The 18,572-nt window shown below is 34.9% G+C and overlaps 1 protein-coding gene across 5 annotated transcripts in view; it reads left to right on the forward strand.

The window, feature by feature from the left end:
* The window catches only part of LOC118188833 (thymidine phosphorylase-like), a 94,248-nt gene that overhangs the window by 42,257 nt on the left and 33,419 nt on the right, over window positions 1–18,572 (forward strand). For all 5 annotated transcript variants that reach the window (XM_085809512.1, XM_085809511.1, XM_035359350.2 and 2 more), the window contains exons 3-5: window positions 4,413–4,641; window positions 7,303–7,421; window positions 15,910–16,066. In XM_085809512.1, the coding sequence (XP_085665638.1) occupies window positions 4,413–4,641; window positions 7,303–7,421; window positions 15,910–16,066 (505 nt within the window). The remainder of the gene's footprint in view (window positions 1–4,412; window positions 4,642–7,302; window positions 7,422–15,909; window positions 16,067–18,572) is intronic.

Here is an 18,572-nt window from a genome sequence, read left to right on the forward strand (position 1 = left end):
AAAGATGAATGAGGGGGAAGTTAGAATGAATGTGTTTTGTAGGGTTCTCCACCTACATTTGAATTTTTAAGAATATTAAAGTAGCTCATTGAGTTGTAGAATGTCGAGTAAGGTGTGTCTAGTTGGTTGTTGAATTCTAACAAATCATGGTGGTTAGGGGAAGTGTTGTAAGACTAAAACACGAATATTCCCGTTTGACACCACACATGGTGGAGAGACAGGGTAAAGTTAAATTAATGCTTGAAAAATTGAATGAATGTGAAGTAAGCAATAACTAAGAAAAACGAATCGTTAAAAACAAAAATTTATTGTGTCAAGAAAGTGTAAATTATAATGTATGTAGAAAGATACTGATACTTATTCCTTCCAGATGCTGGAAGGAAAGACCAAGATTGATTGATGAAGTCCAGGAAAAGTGGCTGTAAGAAGAAAGCTTTGTAACGAATAACAGAATTTTAATATATAATTGTTACATAAGATTTTTTTTGTGTAAACGAGGCTTTCGCCAGTTAGTTCAGAATTAGATAAACTTACAACAGGTCGTTTGTAGGACCTGCTTCCAAGTTTTCCAAATTCTGGCAGCGGCAAATGTAGGGTTTATATTTATTTTAACTAACATTTATTTTAAGTTTAAACTATCTTTCCTGTCAATCCTTACTTTCCCCTGGAACTGCCAATGCCAGAATATGTAAATTTGAGTAGAACGCGCAAGCATTCAAATTATCAGCGGAAGTAGTATGATTTAAATAGAAGGAAACGAGTTCGGTGAGAGTTATTCTTACTTAGCGAGCGCGGAGGTAGAAATCGAGAATTGAAGAACCCCGCGTTGCGGCCTATGTGCTTGGCGGGAAGTAGTTGCAATTGTTCCAGTGAGCTTCAAGTCTGCTGAATTAGCTGCGGTATTTGTAAAACGCGGTGAGTTAGTTATTTTAGAGAGCCTCGTAGTTAGAATATTGTCTTTACTTTCTTTTCAGGTTCTTATTTTTATTTGACTGCCTAGTGGGCACAGTCTGTAAGCGTCAAGAGGACGCCATTGTAATTTATTACGTTGAATAAAAAGGGACTTAAACCCTTTATAAGACTCTGTGGTTTATACAAGCTTTCACAGTCACCTCTTGGTTGCGTGCTAGTTAGAGGCGCGCAACGTTATAGGTGTATGTTTTTAAATACACCGCACCCGAAGGCGAAATCAATAACATGAGTACACTCAGTAGATAGCAATATATAAAGCAATATTTTGTAGCATATCATTGCGCAGTAGATAAGCAGCTTCATCAATGGCGGCGTCAGGCGAAATGAGAGAGTCTTATAGCGTCAGGGTGAGGCGGTAGAAGTGTGGGTGCGGTATGACGGTACTCTAAATATGCAGCTAGCTGAAAGCCCTCTCGTGTGGATTGGTGTAAGGGGATAGGGGTGGGATAGCTCTCCCTCAAAGTTAGGGGTGGAAAATAAGTCCATCCTCTGTTTGGAGTAGGCTCTGGCAACCACCGTTCCATGTAATATGGGCAAGATAACAACAACATGTGATGAGCTTTCTAAGTAACAACTACCAATGAATATTTCTGACAATAAAATGATTTCAGACTGTCACATTCAGATCGATTATCACATTTCAAGCTGCAAATGTGAAACTACGTGTTTTCCAGTGCAAATTACTATCTTTAATTAAGTCTGTGTAAAAGACGATACTGTTCTTTTTTAGAAAGGTAGAGGTTCTTTGATAAGTCGCAATATAATAGTAAAAAAAAGCAGTTTTTTTTTCAGCTCTTCAAAGCTTATTAAACTTGCAGTTTATATTAGATTATAAACATATTCAATGATTTTTAATTCCATGCTATTGCAATAAACGTGATGAATGTCTGTAATACTTAATAAAGATGAACGGAGAGATCTGTTGTTTATTAAGTAAGTTTATGTTAACATGCGGTGTTAAACTGGAATCTGGTAGAACAGAATGAAATTTTGTATTTTTGTTAACATGGCTTTTCCTCGTGGGAATATTCTGCACAAATGGACTGGAAATAGATTTGGACACAAGGATATCAGAAAAAGTTCTTTCGAGCTATTTTTGTTATAAAACTTGCAAATATTTAAGGTCAAGGGAATCCTACTCTTAAGAAAATTCCTCTAAACATTCGACATTATCGAATGTTTTGTAACGTAAGATTCTAGAATAGCGTTTTTACTTCCTCTTCAGAAACATAAAACCATTTGAGATACATTTTGTTGTATGAACTAGGAATTACGCATTATGTAGCATAAATAAAGCTCTTGAAGCACGCCATGAAATAGCGGCCCGTCTCAAAACAACCTCACCTCCATATTTCATATCTGAAAGCAGGTTTGATGGAGATGTTATCTTCCAGTCATTAGAGGTAGTTAATATCCTGATTGTTCTCAAGGATTTTATTCTGATACTATCATCACGTTGCATATGCTTCTAGTTATTGATGCTAGTATCAAGCAGTTTAGGCTTCCAAACGCAACAATAAATACCTAATTTGGCAAATTGAGATTCTTCTAACTGATACTTAAATTAACTGCGATATGTCCAACGTAACTTTATGCTTTTTGTATACAATTATATTCGATTCTCCTTGTTTAAAAATTGCTTATACGTCCAAAATTTTCCCATTTAGAGAAAAGACATTTTTCTTTTTTATTAGATGATTGTAAATGTACTTACTTTTTCCTGCTCCTCTAGTTATTGATATCAATGATTCTCTCTCACTCATAAATCACGCTTTCGGAACTCACTAAATTCTGACATTCCTCATAAATTTTACACAGGATGTTTCTAACGTTACCCGTATTTATTTCATATATATATTTTTCATTTTCTTCAATAAGTATTTCCCTTATTTTTTTCGTACCAACATAAGGAATTCATGAAATTAAAGGCACCAATTTCAGTTGCATTCCGAACTACATTTTTTTTTTTTTTTTTTTTTGACGTAAACAGGTCGTTCATATTTGCAACGATTTGTGACATAATTTGCTGAAACTAACTACAAGTTATGTTTATTAGAAGCTTTTATTTCATGTATTTTCACTTTAATCATTTTTATTAATAAACTAGAGCAATTAATATCAATTATTGTAGCCCGTAATTAATTAAGTAATAATTAATGTTGTCTGGATGTTGTTGCTGTGCAACCTAAAGTTATAGAATTTGACCCTCCTAAAGGAAAGCCAGAGCTAATAACAGGTTTTAAGCCTCAACAGTGTAAGGGGTGTTTGAGTTACAGCTTATTATTATGGTTTCTCTGTATAATCATCCCCAGTACCAACGCACTTATGCATTCTGTGCAGCAATTTCTGTTATTGATCTGGGGTAAAGTTTCTGGCGGCCAATCAATCTGATAATTTTTTCGTGGATAGTTCTTGATATGGCGCACACAATCAGTCGAGATCACTGTTTCAGTCACTAAGGTCGGACACTGTTTTTACAGTCGTACGACGATTATACATTATCATATCTAGCACAGCGTTGTTTTTTTCCTGTGCTATTTCAATTACTGGACTTCGTCTGATGGTTTATTTTCGCTCCACCTATAATGTTGGCAACCCACCGTTTAACTATTACAAAGAATGAGGCTTCATTTTCTGACGTCTGAAGTATATTCTGGTGGATTTCTGCTACAGTGAGATTTTACGACAGACGGGACGAATCATTGCTCTCCTCTCTCACATTTCATTCATTTTCAACTTGAAGGCGGGGAAAAAAAGAGAGAAGAAATCATGTCAGTTTCATAAAATTTCTCACACTGTGTCATAAAACTCGAAATTAACATCCTAAAAAATTTTATCTACTCATCACTACTTCTTTCCTGTAAGGCTCAAATCATCTCACTCTTTACATAGACACTAACTGCTATATATAGATATATATGTAATATATTCAAACTCAGAAGCAATGATCAGGAAATTGGGGGCGAAGGCATATTAAATCTTCAATTTTATTTTCAACAACATGTTACGGCTACACACAAGTCGGCACATTAAACTTGCCTGCTCAAAAGGCTTACATTTTTGATAACTTTGTAGCAAGAAAGCAGCAACAGACAGACAGCAATCTAGCTAGGCCAAAGCGTGGAAAAAGTGCGTAATGTTCAGGATGAAATCTCAAGTCAGACTGAGTTAGTTTTGGTTTCCAAAGCATTTTGATTGGACTGTTAATATTGCTGTAAAATTACTATTGGCTGGTTGAGTTTTAGTTCCATTTACATCATCATAATTACGTAAGAATCATATGACATAGAATAGTCTCGAAATGACGCAGTGCAGAGAGGGGTTACTATTTTTAGAATAGAGAAGGGAAATTTACGTTGTTAATTTAATCTTTTATATATTCTTTATTTTTCTTACATATATATATAGACATTAGCTGCTTACACTTAGCTTTTTTATAGGTTCCTATGATATCCGGTCGAAGTCTGCTTCATACTGGGGGAACTTTAGACAAGCTAGAGTCTATTCCAGGAGTTCGCGTCTATTTCAAAGCAAATGAGATTCAGAAAATCGTTGAAACTGTTGGATGCTGCATAGTAGGACAAACAGAGGATTGCAATCCTGCTGATAAAGTACTTTACCAATGCAGGGAAATAACAGCCACAGTTGACAGTGCGCCCCTCATTGTTGGTAAAAACTTTATTAAATTTATATGGGTGTTATTTTGTTAGAAAGTTTTTTGGGGGGGGATTTGAAGAATATTTTTTAACCCTCTGATTGCGGGATCCACGTATAACTAGTTCAGGTTTTATCCTGAATACATTCAGAGAACTTTTTTATCACGTTGGCAGAAACTGGGATTTAACTACAGTTAGTTTCATAGAAAGAAAATGTACAATTTCTTTTTTTTATCCTTTTTATAAATTTTGTACGCTCGAGTGTTAATTAAATGCGGAAGAGTTTGAAATGAAAATAAGAACGACAGCAAAGTTTTAAGACAGGTAGGAGTTTAATTTTACTATGTTCTGCTACTTGCAATAGAGGATTTTGGTTCTTGCAGTTCACATTTACAATATGAAGATATCTAACAGAATCGATAGTCCCGTTAAGTGAAGTATTTGCTAGGTAATCAGATTAGTTTCACACTGAAAACCAAACTACTGCTAAATTCATCGCAGGCTTGCATAGTGTCTGCGAAGTGGCTGCAAGAATGATTGCTCTGTCAATACCTCCTTAAACAGAAGCTCAATTACCTGATCGTGGCGTCCCAAAATGGGACAATTGCTGTTGTCCACCCGCTTCCTGCCGTCCAATTATATGTGTTTTTGAAGCTTTACTAACAGGATGTTTTCTTTTAGTATTACATTATATACATAGAAAGAGATAAGAAAATATACATTTACAATTCATTCATCGGTATAATATTAAAAGCATATCCATATGTACTACAAAAGTACATTATTAAGTTACTAATTTTTGTATGCATTTATATGTTTACAATTAAAATCACGCTTTAAAGTGACGGTTGAATTAAAATAAGTAAAAATAATGAAAAATTAGAATTTTTAAACCCGTGCTAATACTAATCAAGACACTTAACTGCGTAATAAATACATAGGAAGGATATATGGAAATATTTCTAAGGAAGTTAGAAGTTTTTAAATTTCAACAAAGCAAATTTATAAGCACAGAAGCTTCTATTAAAGAAACTAACTTGATATATATATATATATGAGCACAACTTGTATTGCAGTTCCTTCTTATTTTTTATAAATAGAAAGGCCTTATCCGAGATTTCCAATCCTCGTTACCGGAGTGTAAGTGGTAAAGCCCAATAAATAAGGTAGGAGAAGCGCTGTGCCATAATAAGACACAGGACGTCCCTCCACCTCTTTCTCGTCCCGCAATGAAATTCACAATTTTTGAAATAAACGTTACTCTGCTTTCATTTCACCAAGTTTTTTAATAGCATTCTCAAAATAAGCTTATTTTTATTAAATTCAAATCCTAGATTTTTTATATAAATTAACATTAAATAACATGCATTCAATAAAATTTAGTGCTGTAACTATCATCTGTATTTTATCAAGCGGGTAAATTATGGTTTAAATCATTAAGAGACAGAATTCAAACTTTTGTTTCTTGGCCTAGCCGTAGAAGATCTTGTTTTGTTCTCGAGAATTATCAGCAGGAGGAGTTAAAGTTCATTTTCAGCGAGACTGTTATTATATTTACTTTTTATTTTGAACTCTGAACATTTACAGAGAGAACGTAAAGCAGAAGTGTTAAAATGTCAACTGAGGACTCTTCCGTGGTTGTAAAAACTTTTATTTTTAAATAGAAATAAATTTACGTGTACTCCATCTTCATCTCTTGACGTACTGATAATTTCTAGAGCTTTTGAAGTACTTTATGATTACTAGTTTCTAGCATGAATAAAGATAATATGTATATATGTTACTGTGAAACACCGAAATCTGGAGAATGTCGACTTTCACCGGTGAATGTCAACATTCACATAGTCAGTCGCTTGGTGTATGTCCGAAATATTTTCCAAATACTCTTATTTCTGACTTACACCGGTAAATGTCGACATTCACCACATACTAATGGTGAATGTTGAACATATAAGAATATTATATTTTCTTCTCCGTAATTCAGTCGAGAAAAAACGCACTTGAAACTTAAAATAAGAACTTAAGAACCTAAAACACACAATACATTTAAAATGATAAAGGACAATAACAGAAGTTAAAAACTTACTAAATTATGTGATTCAAATCTTATTTATTGCAACAACTTAAACTATTATGACACTTTGAATTGCACAAGAGGCCGTTGCTTTTACACTGCATTTATTTGTGGAACATTTCCTTTTACAATGACAGCGTGTACATATATTCCTCTCTTTCCGACCTACATCAGAGCATATATGTGATTGTCGACATGCGCTGGTGAGGGTCCGAAAGTAATGCAATATTCGATCTTTCACCGACGTATTTGGTGAATACTGACATTCTTCGGTGAAATTCGACATTCTCCAATTTCGGCCTTTCACGGTAACATATATATATAAAATCAATCACTGACAAATGAGTTCCAGTACGTGTGAGTTTTGTACTTGTGTGGAACAAAGGCTGTGATTCAGACGAGTCCGATAATTCTGATTTAGAAGGAATGTTTTTACTGCAACTGTCTTTTAACTAGAAAACATGAATTGTTTTGCAACAAAAGCAAACTATGTTTTAATAAAATCTAATAATTCTATATTCAGTGTCAAATTAGAAGCGCAGAATTTTATAACTGTAATAAAAATGCTTAAATATAATATTATTTTTATTTTTATTAAAGCGTCCATCGTGTCAAAGAAACTAAGTGAAGGCCTTAATGCGATAGTTTATGATGTGAAATTTGGAAAGGGAGCAATTTTTAAAACTAAGGAAGAAGCCCTTGAAATCGCTAAACAACTTGTAAGTTTTATAGTCTTTATAACAAATTTTTCTCTAATGATTAATTTCTCATTTTAGATTCTCATGCTTTGAGTAGATTTTCGTAAAAATATCATTTTACGCATGTATGAAATATGCATGTGTTATCAAACCAAAGTATAGAAAGATACTAAGATAAATGTTTAGTTATAGCACGTTACTCTTCCCCGTCAGGCCCCGCCATATATATGTATGTAATTACTAAAGAAATATTGATTATATTATTATATTATCTCCTAATATTAATTTTAGTAGAAGTATCTAAAAAGAGAATTTAAAATCATACAACATATATATACTATATATATATCCCTTGTAAGATACATATATATAAATTAAATATTAAATGCTTGATGAAACAAAAAAATCAGTAGCAACTTCGATAATACATTCCGTTATCTTGTTGGTTGAGAAACTAATATTTTTGAATATTTGTTGTTTGTGAGGGTAAAGAAACTCAACAGATTTAATTAAACAATCTTTAAAGAATTCGCCTTCAGTAAATGGTTTTAGTCTTTTTGAAATGATGTGCGCAAGAGCAAAACTTGCGTGAACTGTTATTTTATTGTATTTATTTTGAGACGTCATCATGTATTTAGCATTTTTCGAAGTTGCTGTTGTTGTTACCAATCTCACTTGTCTGACAACCCCACGATATTCATCCTGGCAAGGCGTCATATGCTTCTGTCGTTGACAAGAGCCTCGGGCACCATACAGGTGGCTGACTTTAGCTCAGTTCTGTTGCCAATTTCGAGAGAGAACACCCCGGAAGGGACTGGTGCAAGGGTCTCCCACCCCTCTTTCCCTATCACCAACCTTTCGAGAGGACTTTCAGCTCAACGCATGTTTAGAGTATCCCCACACCGCTTACAAACATCCATGTCTTCTCCGGGATTCGAACCCGGGGCCTTCTGTACGACACTCAGAGTCACTAACCACTATCCCGGTTGGGCGGCTTTTTTAAAGTTCGTAGTGCGAGTAAGAAACATCAGACTGGTTGTCTCTTGGGAGTTATATTAAATATCTCTGGAGTTTGGAGATCCCTACATTTAAGCTTGTAGAAGTATTTTTGAAGCAGGAGTTCATGAAAAATGAGCAATTCCCTCACCGGGACTCAGGCCTAGACCTCTCGAATACGCGCCGAGTGTGCTACCATTACACCACGAAGGCATGCTGGAAGGAGGAAGAAAATACCTTATATACTTCCCCTTTTAAAGGCAGATTGGGCTTTAGGGGACCCAATCGCCAAATCCTGGAGGTAACGAATTATTGTCCATCACCTTTTTGTTCGGGCGGCACTGTAGAGTCATTAGGTTATTTTGAAGCAGGAGACATGAAAAATGTACAGTGCCCTCAACGGGACTCGAACCTGGACCCCTCGAATATGTTAGCGTTACACAAGGAAGGCATACTGAAAGAAGGGAGAAAATATCTTATAAGATTTTCTGATAATCATATAATGGTATAAAATGATATATAATAACATTAAATGACTTTTGAATGCAACATCTTTTTCTGTGTTATAAATGTTGTAAGGATTATGCTAATTTTATTAACAGTTAAATTTTAAGTTAAAGTTCCTTTCCTGTCAAATTCTTGACTTCAATTTACTACTTCCGGCCAGAACGTAGTTTTGGAATCACTCTGAATACTTAATGAGGAGGAGCGGTATTTAAACCACGAAATCTACTTCCTGAGTTAGAGAGAATCAGAGTTTCTGATTTGAGCGCGTCTGCCTTTTGGCTACTCTCTCTCACTCAAAGCTGTTATTACGCTCGCACGTACTCAAATCCTTGATAAGCTTCGTAGTCAAATAGAGTTAAGGGGCCAACTCGATTAGAATCTTGATAGCTTCGGCTATATCTCTTTAGTTAATCTTAGTTTTAGTTTATTTCTTAGTATTTTAAGTTCAAGCCCAAGTGTCGGCTTTTCTTGTGCACTCCAAGACGGAGTTTTGTTAAATCTTATTGGGTGTAATAAAAGCTTAGTTACCCTTCCAACTTGTTGTTTCTTGTCACACGAACTTAAGCGATTATTCGCTAACTAGTTCTTAAGGTTACTCGCTATCTACGGTAACTGAGAAATACAATAGTGAGAATCTTACAATGTATATTCATACCAAATTTCCTTAAAACCCATTAGTTTTTCAGAAATTCGTCATAAAACACAAATTCTAGTAATTTTTCACGCGAGTATACATAATATTTTATGGACGCGGTTGGTCATAAACAAAGACTTTACAAACGTAGATGCTTTTAGGACGCAGGATGGTCCAATATAACAAAACTGATCTTCGGAAGGTTATGGTTCCGATGAAATATTACGGCTATATTGTAAAATATTAACGTACACAAATCTAACAAAACTTTAAGAAGCTGCTCATCTTTGGACACTGATGTTGCACTCCTTAATAGATTAAACTTTTGCCCTCCGCTACCCTAAGGTATTTCTCCCGCTTTCCTAGCTTGCCTTCGTGGTGTAGTGGTTCTGCACCCTGGGCCTGTATTCTAGAGGTCCGTGGTTCGATTCTCGGCGAAAGAGATTGCTAATTTTCCAATCCTCCTGATTTTCCCCCAAAAAATTCTAATGTCTCTACAGTGGCGCCCGAACTAAAAGGGTTATGGATGATGACTCTCCACACCCAGGATTTGGCGATTGGGTCCCCTAAAATCCCCAGTCACCCTTCGAAAGGGGGAGTATATAAGGTATTTCTCCCGCCTTTCTAGCGTGCCTTCGTGGTGTAGTGGTTCTGCACGCTGCGCCGGTATTACAGAGGTCCGTGGTTCGATTCCTGGCGAAGGCGTTTGCTATTTTTCATCTTTCCTGCTTCTAAAAATTAACCTAATGTCTCTACAAAGTTATTCTCACGTCTCGACAAGATTTTAAGATGCTGATAATTTTCGGATGTTGAAGTGCCACTTCAATGCAAGAGACTAATGCCCATTTTTTAAAGATATCTATAGAGTAAATACAAGATTTTTCATATATATATTGTTAATTGATGACAGGTATCGAAATTTGCTTCCGTAGTTGTTCATAATTTCACTGCCACCAAAATAATACTTAAGCTGAAACGTCGTGAGGCAATTAGGAAGTCGGAAACTTCCAAATGGAGAAAACATCAGACTAGTTGTATTTTGAGGGTTTTCATTAAAAACGTAACAGTTAAATTTCATATTAAACATCTCATAAAAAATATCATACATCTGAAACTTCCTTTCTGGTCATTAGGTTCAGTTGTCTGGAAGATTCCTCAAGGAGTGGCGTGGATGGTGCTTAGCTCTCTTCTGACAGGAAAAGAAACTCGTCAATTGTAAACACATGCCGTAGTGTTACAATTTGCTTCTGTTTTTTTAAAAAAATAATCTGTTATTGCTATGAGCCAGATTTCAGAAATTGAAACTTTTCTTCATTCAATTTACCTTTCAACATTTAAATTTTTCTTCATGATTTGTTTCATAGTAGCGAAGTAAACTGTATTCTTTTGGAGCTGATATTCCATTATTACAAGTAAAACATGCAGTTATTGTTCCCAACACCATTAAAATTCGTGCTATTCCATTTATCTTGAAAAACACATCTTTCTTCGTCCATTTCTCGTTTACCCTTTGTTAAAGACATGGCTTGCAGTTTAATCTCTTAATTAAAATTACTATTAAATTTGATTTACAACTATAATTCGACAAGATGAAGCTTCGTATAAAATCTACACTCAAAAGTTATGCACAGTTCTAAACAATTGATATAGTTATAATGAACATCTAACAACAATCACAAACAAATAGGTTTTGTAATCTTTTACGTTAGTTTATCAGCAATATGAACTGAACAGCAATGCATTCAGCTAACAAACTAGTGACTGAATCAAGAAATGTATATATTAAAAGCGCCAACTTAATATTAGTAAAATTCGGAAACACTTATAAGGTATTTCTCCCGCCTTCTTAGCATGCCTTCGTGGTGTAATGGTCAGCACGCTCATCGAGTATTCAAGAGGTCAGTGATTTTCAAGCCCCGGCGAGGGCATCGTATATTTTTCCTGTCTCCTGTTTCGAGAAAACCTAATGACTCTACAGTGCCCCCCCCGAACTAAAAAAAAGGTGGTGGATAATGATTCTCCACCACCAAAGATTGGCGATTGGGTACCCTAATCTCCAATCGCCCTTTAAAAGGGGGAGTATATAAGGTATTTCTCCCGCCTTTTAAGCATGCCTTCGTGGTATAATGGTCAGTCCACTCGGCGCGTATTTCGAGAGGTTCGAGGTTGGAGTCCCGGCGACGGCATTGCTCATTTTTCACTTCTTCAGCATCAAGAAACCCTAATAATTCTAGAGTGGCTCCCGAACTAAAAAAAGGTGGTGGATGATGTTTCTCCACCACAAGGATTTGGTGACTGAGTTTCCTAATGACCACCAGGATTTTGGTGACTGAGTCACCCTTTAAAAGGAGAAATATATAAGGTATTTCTCCGGCCTTCCTAGAATGCTTTCGTGGTGTAATGGTCAGCACGCTCGGCGCGTATTCGAGAGGTCCGTGTTTCGAGTCCCGGCGAAGGCATTTGCACATTTTTCTCCAGCATCAAAAGTCTTAATGTTTCTACACACTAGAATGCTAAAACGTTACCAACTGTCAGTTAGCGAATCAAATTTACTAATTTTACCAATGTGAATATTTCTCCTACTTTAAACCAATCTTGCCGACCGGAATAAAAGCATTCAATGATAAAAACAAAGCCACAATCTGATCATTCTCTTTCTCTTTCAGTAGTAATCGAGCACTTAAACTTAGTCTATATCTTTATGTCTGTAAAAGTATAAGCAGCGGGGTAAAAAGAATTACATAAATTAAGTTTATTCGGGAGCCATATGAAAATGTTTCAGGGGATGAATTCGGCTCCCGGTCCCTCAGATTCAGATCAACTTAGAATTTGCTCTAAACGCCATGACAACCACGGAAGTTAAATTGTAGGTAATTGAATTATGACCTCTGATACTACTTAACTATCAAATACAAGATAAAATTCAAATGTAAAACCTTAACAGAAATTTTATTCAGACTTGTAGGTGTTAAAAAACTAAAATAATAACAGACTAAAGTCGAGTACCTCTCATCAAACATTACAATAGGCTGCTTGCCTTTACGCTAAAGTTACAGTGTAATCACAATATCTTAATCTCAATCTACAAACACCCTGGGATGGGAAACGAAAGCTTTCAAACACTTATAGAATACAACCAAACTCCTCGACAGCTATTTCCCAGATCTGTATGCGACTTCCGAAGGTGGCAGAATCACGAGAGAAGTTCAAAGGCTCATGGTTAAGATTAACTTCATACTTTTATATTGTGACGATGCCATTCACTTTAGATAAACTTCAGATATGAGCGAGTAATAATGTATTAAATCTTAAAATATCTTTTCCGAAAATTTGAAACACTACTGAAAATGAAACAAAGGTGCTTTTAAGGGACCTGTTCAACAGATGTTTAGTCTTTTGCCTTTCTCTGAAAACGAAAATTAAAAATGAAAAACTTTAAAAGGCATCCCATTTGCAACAAATATAAAAATATAACACGTTTTCAAATTATGTAAGGCAAGAAAATTAGCTGATTACCAGTTTGTTAAGTATGTTCTCATTTTTCCTGGTCAATTCTCTGATTTTTTAAAAACATGCACTCACTATGGATGTATTCAGCAATTTCAGTGCAACATTAGTATTTATTTTAAGAGATAAAATATCTCGTTATAATCAATGCTTAAATTCAACAGAAATCCGGCTCCGGTACAAACCCACTTTCAGGTGACATTGTAATTCCAGGCAGATTGCACCGAAGCTCAAAGAAAACGAACTCTGATGCTTATGCAACGGAATCGCAATACTAATAGAAATTTCTGTTATTAACACATCATTTTATTTAGCATTTAATAAAATTAATAAGACACTGAATGAATGCCTTAATTTCCCTAAGAATTTCTTAAGGAAATTAAGGTTTCTTAGGGAAATTAAGGCATTCACAAATGGAACACAAAAGCGCAAAATGGGAAACATTTTGCGCTTTTGTGTTCCATTTGTGAAGCTGAAGAAATAATCCTCCGTGTCAAAATGCGATCTTATTAGAGAAAGGAATTTTTATGGACTGTACTCATCTGGTTAAAAGTCCTTTAAACCTAACAGAAACCAAAATAAAGATCCAACTTGATTTGAATGCTAAGAATATTGATTGCTTGGATCATGCTTTGTTTCTATTAACTTACTTGCCTTTCATTTCTTTTATTATTTCACTTCATTTTTATGCCTTTTTAAAATTTAACATCAGTTTTCTCATATTTATTTAATTTTTACGATATTTTAATTTGATATTTATTTACTTATCATTGATATAACTTAATTCATTGACGCCTTTATCCCTTTATATTTTGCTCAATTTTAACTCTTTGTGATTTATTGTTTGATCTATCATTTTGTTGATTTATTTTTGTTCACTGACGACTCTTCATGAATCTAGAGAATTCCAAATTTTAGCGAGCAGTTCCTGGCTGTAATTTTAGAAAAAGTTTAGGGCTTTTTACATACAAATGATCGAGAAAAGATCTTCATTTAAATATGTAAATAAAAATATCTATAAAACTTTTAAAAAAGTGTGGTTAAAAAGGCAATAAAATTTTAAATGAATTGATAAATTATATCCATTTTTCTCAAAATAAGAGCTGATATTTAAGACCTTGACCACTCTGCTGGTACATCAAACAGATAAGATATAAAACTGAAAGTTTTATAAGGTATTTCTCCTGTCTTCTTAGCGAGCCTTCGTGGTGTAGTGGTCTGCACGCTCAGCGCGTAATTGAGAGGTCCGCTGTTCGTTTCCCGGCGAAAGCGTTGCATATTTTTCATCTTGCCTGCTTCCAAAAATACCTAAGGCCTCTACAGTTTTAAATGAGAGAAAAGTAAATAGAGTTTAACTTGGATATTTCTTATTGTGCAGAATGATCTTATAAGTTGCAGACCAAAAGTTCATGTGAATGCCATAAAAAGGAAGTGTAATTCCACAGCTTGTTTCAGTCCAAAAGCCAGTCTGACAATAAGCAAGAAAAAATGACTTTTTCCGAAACATAATGTGAACTCACTTAATGTATTGTGAAACTACTAAGCAAATAAGCGAATGCCCAAGCAAATAAACAGCGAAAAGTTTGATTGTTATGAGTTTGAATTTATGAGCTTTCTGAATGCAGAGGAATTTCCTTCCTCAAATTTTGTTAAATAAACTTAATAGTAATCCTACAAATTATTTGAGTTGAATCTTCTTCATCTTCTGCTTGAGAAAGAAGTGTCTTCTGCTTGTATATGACTTTATACCGTATTTCAGCGCCAGCAGTATTCGTAACATGCTGCCCTAAACCGCGAGTGTAAAAAAGTCTGATTCTCTAATTTTACCAGTATCAGCATCAACTCAACAAAAGTCCATTTTATCAGCATTAACACGAATCAGTAGTTGATTAACCACATAAACCAAACAAAACTAAAACATGGCTATTCGATGTAAACTGTTTGTAAATTTTAACCGAAAACATTTCCAATTCAGACAAAAAATTAGTGAATTTTATATAGACATTATGTGCATTTTATTATTTTGTATGTAGAGCAGTATTAAACCAGAATACTCAAGTACCACATCCATCTTCGTATCGCATTAAGATACTAATTTAAGTTTATGAATATGATTGAAAAAAACTGATGCTAAGCAGCATGAATTTTTAAATCTATGCATGTAGAACAGTCGATTTATTCACAGTAGCAGAAAAGCGAGTAACAATTGATTAAAATATTGTCATAAAATACCTACTTTAGGCACTTGTATGTAAAAGATAATTCCAGAGGTCAGTGCTGTACACTATGTAAAACGTCACCGACGGGGGAGGAGGGGAAGTATAGAATGACTGCTAATTAATAAGACTATAATAATTAATAAGATAATTAAATAAGACTATATAAACTAAGCTTATGCTGCTGTAGTTGAAAGAACCAGAAAGTCTGAGTAACCTCTCTGTCTCTCTTTTTTTATCTTTTCCTTCCACACCGTAAGCCTTGAAGAAGCCATTTTCATTGGAATAAAATATTTTTATATCTTTCTTTGATTAAATATTCATCAGTGCCATAGTAGGTGTCATAGCCCAGAGAAAAACATTATTTATCCCTTTTCGCTGACTGTTATTTCTTCTAGTCATTGTACACATGTAAACTAAAAAAGAGGCTTACAATATGAACAACGAAAAATGTACAATCATAAATTTGATGAACTTTGTTTATCTAAAAAACGTACATTTATAAAAAATAATTACTTCCTGAAATTCATAAAGCTATGAGTATAAATGTATATTAAAATCAATTGTATTAATTTATGACTCAGTTATTTATAAACATCTTCGTAATTGTTCATGATGTAGATATACTAACTACAGATTTCCTATTTAGGTCTCAGCATCGAAAACTGTCAAATCATCAGCTCTCCTGACAGCTATGGATGCTCCACTTGGAAGAACTATCGGAAATTCTTTAGAAGTAATGGAAGCAGTGGAGTCTTTGAGAGGCAATGGTCCTTCAGATTTCCTTCGTGTCGTCATTGCATTAGGTTGTTATCAAATTCTTAGTTATGCATATAATTAAAGTACAACAACACACAAGTTTAGAAATCTAATAAGATTAGACAGTTAACTTTTTATTTTAAGGTTAATATGTAGGAAAAAAAAACATTTAAAGTACTGTTGCACGCGTACGGGCTCGTAAGATATAGAATGCACAAGTCCGGTAATAGGTTGATAAAATTTATTTTTATCAAAAGAAATATTCCAGAATTCTGGAATTTTCCACAGAAATGTTCGTACAAATGTTCACAGTATCACATGGTAATCAGTAGTTAACACTTCAAACTACTAAGAACGTTAAACACAACGCAATGCAAAGTGCATCTAAACAGAAAGCTAACTCGGATATCTCAGTTCACGCAGAAGTAACAACTCGCGAAAACAGTAACTAAGCAACTGAGAGCAGATGCCCTCTCTTCGGCATTAAAAACTTTTCAACCGGCCGCCGAGATATTTCTAGTACATATTACGGTGATACAGAGACCGGACACAAATGTCGCCAAATGATCATCAAAACCATTATCAGATTGGCAATATCTCGCCAAATTACCGAGATACCTATTTACTCAATGTTAAATGCACTAGCCCTTTTTTCTAACATTTCTGGAATAGATTTCTCTTAAAATTCCTTTCGCGCTACATTTCACGGAAAAAATACAACAATTTTAATTATAATGCTACTAAAATTACCTATCTAAATACAAAATTCGTAACAGTACATATTTTAAATTCATTCCATTAAAATGTACGCCAATCGACTAGAATTAAAATGTTAAGCTTATATTCAAGATCAGATTCAGACAGTCAAACGTCCCAGGCAACATTATAAAGCTGTAAAATTATTCGTTGCAGGAAACGTGAAATATCAGCTATGTCTCTGCCAATACTCGAACCACAAATCTTCCGACTGCTAGCTGGATGCGCTGCTAATTATACCATGAAAACATATTTAGGGAAGGGCGATAATACCTTTCATTTTCTCCGCCTCAAGAGCGACGAGAGAGAGAGAGGAACGAAACCCAGTGAGCCAAATCCAAGTGGTGAAGAATCATTATTCACCACATTTTTAGTCGGATGCTACTGTAGAGCTATTAAGTTTTACACAGAGAGAAATATGAAAAATACTGTGCCTTTGCAGAGATTCGAACCACAGATCTTCCAATTGCTACCTGTATATTTTATCCTTTGCATCTTGAAAGCACGCATGAGGGAATACGACAATTGTTTTTGTACTCACTCATTTCATGTCATGTCGAGGGAGGACAAGACCCAGTCGATCCAAGCTAGGTGGTAAGTAATTAACGTTCACTGCATTTTTAATCCTAATGCTACTGTAGAGATATGCAGATTTTTTCTAAGCCAGGAAACATAATAATTCAACTATCCCTCTCTGATATTTGAGCCACGGATCTTTCGATTGCTAGTCAGACGTGCTACCAATTACATGAATTGCACGGCTGATTTAAGTAATTTCGAACCCCCCAACCACATGTTGATATTTGTAGGCCCGCCAACAGGGACCCCCTTTAAAACTGTATTTTCCAGAGAAAGTTTATATAGATTATAAGATTCTAACTAATTCAAGTTACTTTTGCAGGTTAGATCTTATTAAATCATTGAAGTGACTGTTCGTTATGTTCTATTGTGTCAGAGTAACAACACAAGAAAAAGGATGAATACATTCTTCATTCATTCAGAAATAGTTTCAAAGACGACACGTCTCGTGCGTAGAGTATCACGCCAACAATCTTGGCGGTAACTCAAAATAGGAAACGTGAAACTACAACTAATCCTAAGTTAAATCAACCGAAGCTGCACAAAGACAAACTCGTAGTTGGCCCTTGGCTCACCCAGCACCGACGTAGATTAAACGGCAATTAATATGCACAGTCGTAAAATAGCAAAACAACTAGCAGCGAAACAACTAGTAGCGAAACAACTTAGACGAAAGGCAAAACACACTCTGACTGATGTGAGTCAGACCTCAGCTTAACTTGTGGCTTCTTACCCTAATTTACTGCGCGAAACTGCAACTCATTCATATTGAAATTGAGAGTTTAAAGGAAAGGCTGCTTTCAAAATAAAATTAATTATTAGGAAAATAAAATAAAACCACACAAAACTATTACACAATTTTTACCACTAATAGTTATTTTTTTAAAACAAAAATCGTACAGTAGATATCAAGCATAAAGCAGGCGAGATGAAAAATTAGCAACTGCTTTCGCCGGGAATCGAACCACGGACCTCTGGAATACTGGCCCAGCGTGCAGAACCACTACACCACGAAGGCACGCTAGGAAAGTGGGAGAAATACCTTATAATCTTTTATTTTCTAAAGTAACCTCACATGTCTACAGATTCAATTTCAAACTTCACTTCAGAGTTATTTTCTGTACGCAGGTTGTGTCAACATTAGGCTCACAATAAAATAAGGAAATGCTTATTTAAAGTTTCTTCTGAGTTATTTTACTTAGAAATCTAAGACATGGC

This window comes from Stegodyphus dumicola, chromosome X2 (genome assembly GCF_044657685.1).
Source record: "Stegodyphus dumicola isolate Sdum_Otavi_A_Nest chromosome X2, ASM4465768v1".
NCBI classification, from domain to species: domain Eukaryota; kingdom Metazoa; phylum Arthropoda; class Arachnida; order Araneae; family Eresidae; genus Stegodyphus; species Stegodyphus dumicola.